We start from the raw sequence: 3215 nt of genomic DNA on the forward strand, positions 1-3215 counted from the left end.
TAATGGGAGCAGAAGTGTTTGACCCACAGACAGGAGATTACATCTACTATGTGATAACAGTGTATTCCCTGCAAAAATGGGTAAGAATCTGGGAGACTAATGTAATGGCCCAGGATTAGGGTCAGGGAACAGTCAGACACTGGGGAGATTTGAAACACGGCGATGAGATAAGAGGGGCAAACAACAAGGGAGATGTGGGGACAGGAGAGGGTCGATGGTTATATGCCACTTAAGAGGTTCGTGTGCATTTCTTCATCCACAGAAACCTATAAGAGTTTGGGACTACAAGGCTGTGGCCAGGGTTCACAAACTTTAGGGAATGTGAAAAATCTAAGCAGATAAATAAAACTGATTTCCCTTACCTTCTTGCCTTCCCGCAATTTTCACACCTTGGCCATGTCCTGCGTGTTAAGTATGCTACTGGGCACTCCTACTTACACCTCCAGGTGCCCATGCAGATACCCTGTGTCCTCAATCCCTAACTAGCCTTTGTCTTGGCCCTATCTACTTTTGAGTCACCTCTATGTCCTAAATCAAATTCCATTATACTCTCCCCTATTTTGTGGAATTTTGGTGAATTGCAAATATGACTGTGGGTAGTGGTGTGAGAATGACTTTAAGGGACATATTTTATGCCTGAGATGAAGTGAGATTAGGAGGACAGACAACTAGAATGGCTGGAAAATATTTCATCAGCAATTCAAGAACAGAACCTAAGAGCTCGGCGAAATGAGGTCAATGCCATCTCTTATTTCTTCTCTCATTGTGTTCCATCGTATCACCTTTCCTGTCCCTCCCAATTCTTGTCACATACATCTACTATGTTTTCATATTTGTTACATTCTCTTGTTTATAGACGGAAGATCGTCTAGGAGGCCATGGTGATAGGGATATTGCGTGTGAAAGTGATACAACTCCTTTAGGTGACTACAGGTAAAATGCTTTTTTAGTGATTATATGGCCCTGAGAAGAAATTCAATGGATAAAAAATTTGTACATTGTGAATATCCTTGAATAATTAATCATTATAATTCTAAGGCATTAATGTCCTTCTTATTTTTTTTCCTCTTCATTTTCTTTCACATGATAACTTTAGAGCACTCTAGCTGATAAATCAATGGATGGAGCAAATCACTCTGTGGTGTCAGAGTTTGTGTTCCTGGGACTGTCCAACTCCTGGGAGATCCAACTTGTCCTCTTTGTGTTCTCCTCCATGTTTTATGTGGCAAGCATGATGGGAAACTCCCTCATAGTCCTTACAGTGACTTCTGACCCTCATTTACACTCCCCCATGTACTTTCTGTTGGCTAATCTCTCCTTTATTGACCTGGGTATTTCTTCTGTCATTACCCCCAAAATGATTTATGACCTTTTCAGAAAGCACAAAGTCATCTCCCTTGGAGGCTGCATTGCTCAGATCTTCTTCATTCACCTCACTGGTAGTGTGGAGATGCTGCTGCTCACAGCCATGGCCTTTGACAGGTATGTGGCTATTTGTAAACCTCTCCACTATTTTAGTATCATGAACCCAAAAATGTCTATTTTGCTCTTGCTTGCTGCTTGGATAATTGGTTTGATCCACTCTGTGTTTCAACTAGTTTTTGTTATAAAATTACCATTTTGTGGCCCTAATGTGCTGGACAGCTTTTACTGTGACCTACCTCGATTTATCAAACTTGCCTGCATAGACACCTACAGACTAGAGTTCATGGTCACAGCCAACAGTGGGTTTATATCCCTGGGATCATTCTTCATATTGATCATCTCCTACATTTTTATCCTGATCACTGCTCAGAAACACTCTTCAGGTGGCTCATTCAAGGCTCTCTCCACTTTATCAACTCATATCATGGTGGTGATTTTGTTCTTTGGTCCTTGCATCTTTGTTTATACCTGGCCTCACCCCAAATCACACCTAGACAAATTCCTTGCCATTCTGGATGGCGTTCTCACTCCTTTTCTGAATCCAGTCATCTACACATTGAGGAACAAAGAGATGAAGATGGCAATGAGGAGAGTATGCAGTCACCTTCTTGTTTACAGAAGGATTTCTTAAGTGACAAAAGTATTATGAAGTTTCCTTACTGTCCGGAGTAACATTAAATTTATATTATTTCAATAGCAGGAGTTTCCAAGTATATTACTTGTATATTAATACAACATGAATTTTAAAAATCTTAACTGAGAAATTGTGTTGCTTGCTTACGGTTGACTGAAGCATGGGTGGGGTAAAAGGTATCCACAGGAGAAGGCCAGTTTCTTGTCTCACAGGAGACAACACCTTTGTGAACATACCATGGTCCATGCTTCAAATCAGAGTCTTTTCAGTGTCACAGAGTGGGCTGTATAAGGGATTGTGAATTAACACTAAAAAATTGACACTAGATGGTAATATATAATCAAGATGCCAATTTATTAATTTGTCACACACACACAGACACACAAAAATCTGTCAAGTGCAATGCTCCCCAGAACTTCTGATGGCACAGGACAGGAACCATCCCCGAAGACAAATCATCAGGCATGAAAAGGACTGGTCAGTGGGGGGGAGAGAGATGCTGATGAAGAGTGAGCTAATTAAATCAGGTGGACACTGGAGAGAGTGTTGGCAACTCTTGACTGGAGGGGGGATGGGAAGATAGAGAGAGAGGGAAGATGGCAAAATTGGCATGAAACGAGAGACTGAAAGGGCTGACTCAATAGGGGGAGAGCAAGTGGGAGCAGGGAGTAAGATGTATGTAAACCTACGTGTGACAGACTGATTGGAATGGTAAATGTTCACTTGAAGCTTAATAAAAATTAAAAAAAAAAAAATCTGGAAGAATAAAAAAAAAAAAAAAATCTGTCAAGTAATCTGGACTCCCACATAGTCCTAAATTGTTCTTTCACTATAGCGAAACCTCTGGGAAATAAAGTGATGATGAGAACATTAATGAGCAGGGAATCTGAGCAAGAGGAGTTAGCTGGATTATTTCAATATTTAATGACATCAGGTTTCATTAGCTTAATTCCTGTACCTCCCCACTAGTATATGTCTGTCTTCATGGCAGGAACAACAGGATCTTTAGGCCAGCCCATTCTCTTGTCTGGACATTGCTGACTGATCATCACAAATTTTACCTTTGACTCTTGTTTGTACTATGTTATACCATGTCTATCCTTTCTATCTCCTATAGTCTTTAAGGTACATTATCTACATATGTAATTCAGATTCT

The 3215-nt window shown here is 40.5% G+C and overlaps 1 protein-coding gene across 1 annotated transcript; it reads left to right on the plus strand.

Annotated features, from left to right (window-relative positions):
• Positions 1-1117: 1117 nt before the first annotated feature.
• Positions 1118-2056, plus strand: LOC126084125 (olfactory receptor 4F3/4F16/4F29-like). The gene has a single exon (XM_049898386.1). It carries the CDS (start codon positions 1118-1120, stop codon positions 2054-2056), a length of 939 nt encoding a protein of 312 aa, XP_049754343.1.
• Positions 2057-3215: the final 1159 nt, after the last annotated feature.

This window comes from Elephas maximus, chromosome 10, assembly GCF_024166365.1.
Source record: "Elephas maximus indicus isolate mEleMax1 chromosome 10, mEleMax1 primary haplotype, whole genome shotgun sequence".
NCBI lineage: Eukaryota > Metazoa > Chordata > Mammalia > Proboscidea > Elephantidae > Elephas > Elephas maximus.

Excerpts from the sequence above, each read along its gene's own strand:
- LOC126084125 (XM_049898386.1), top strand. The coding sequence starts at position 1,118 with ATGGATGGAGCAAATCACTCTGTGGTGTCAGAGTTTGTGTTCCTGGGA.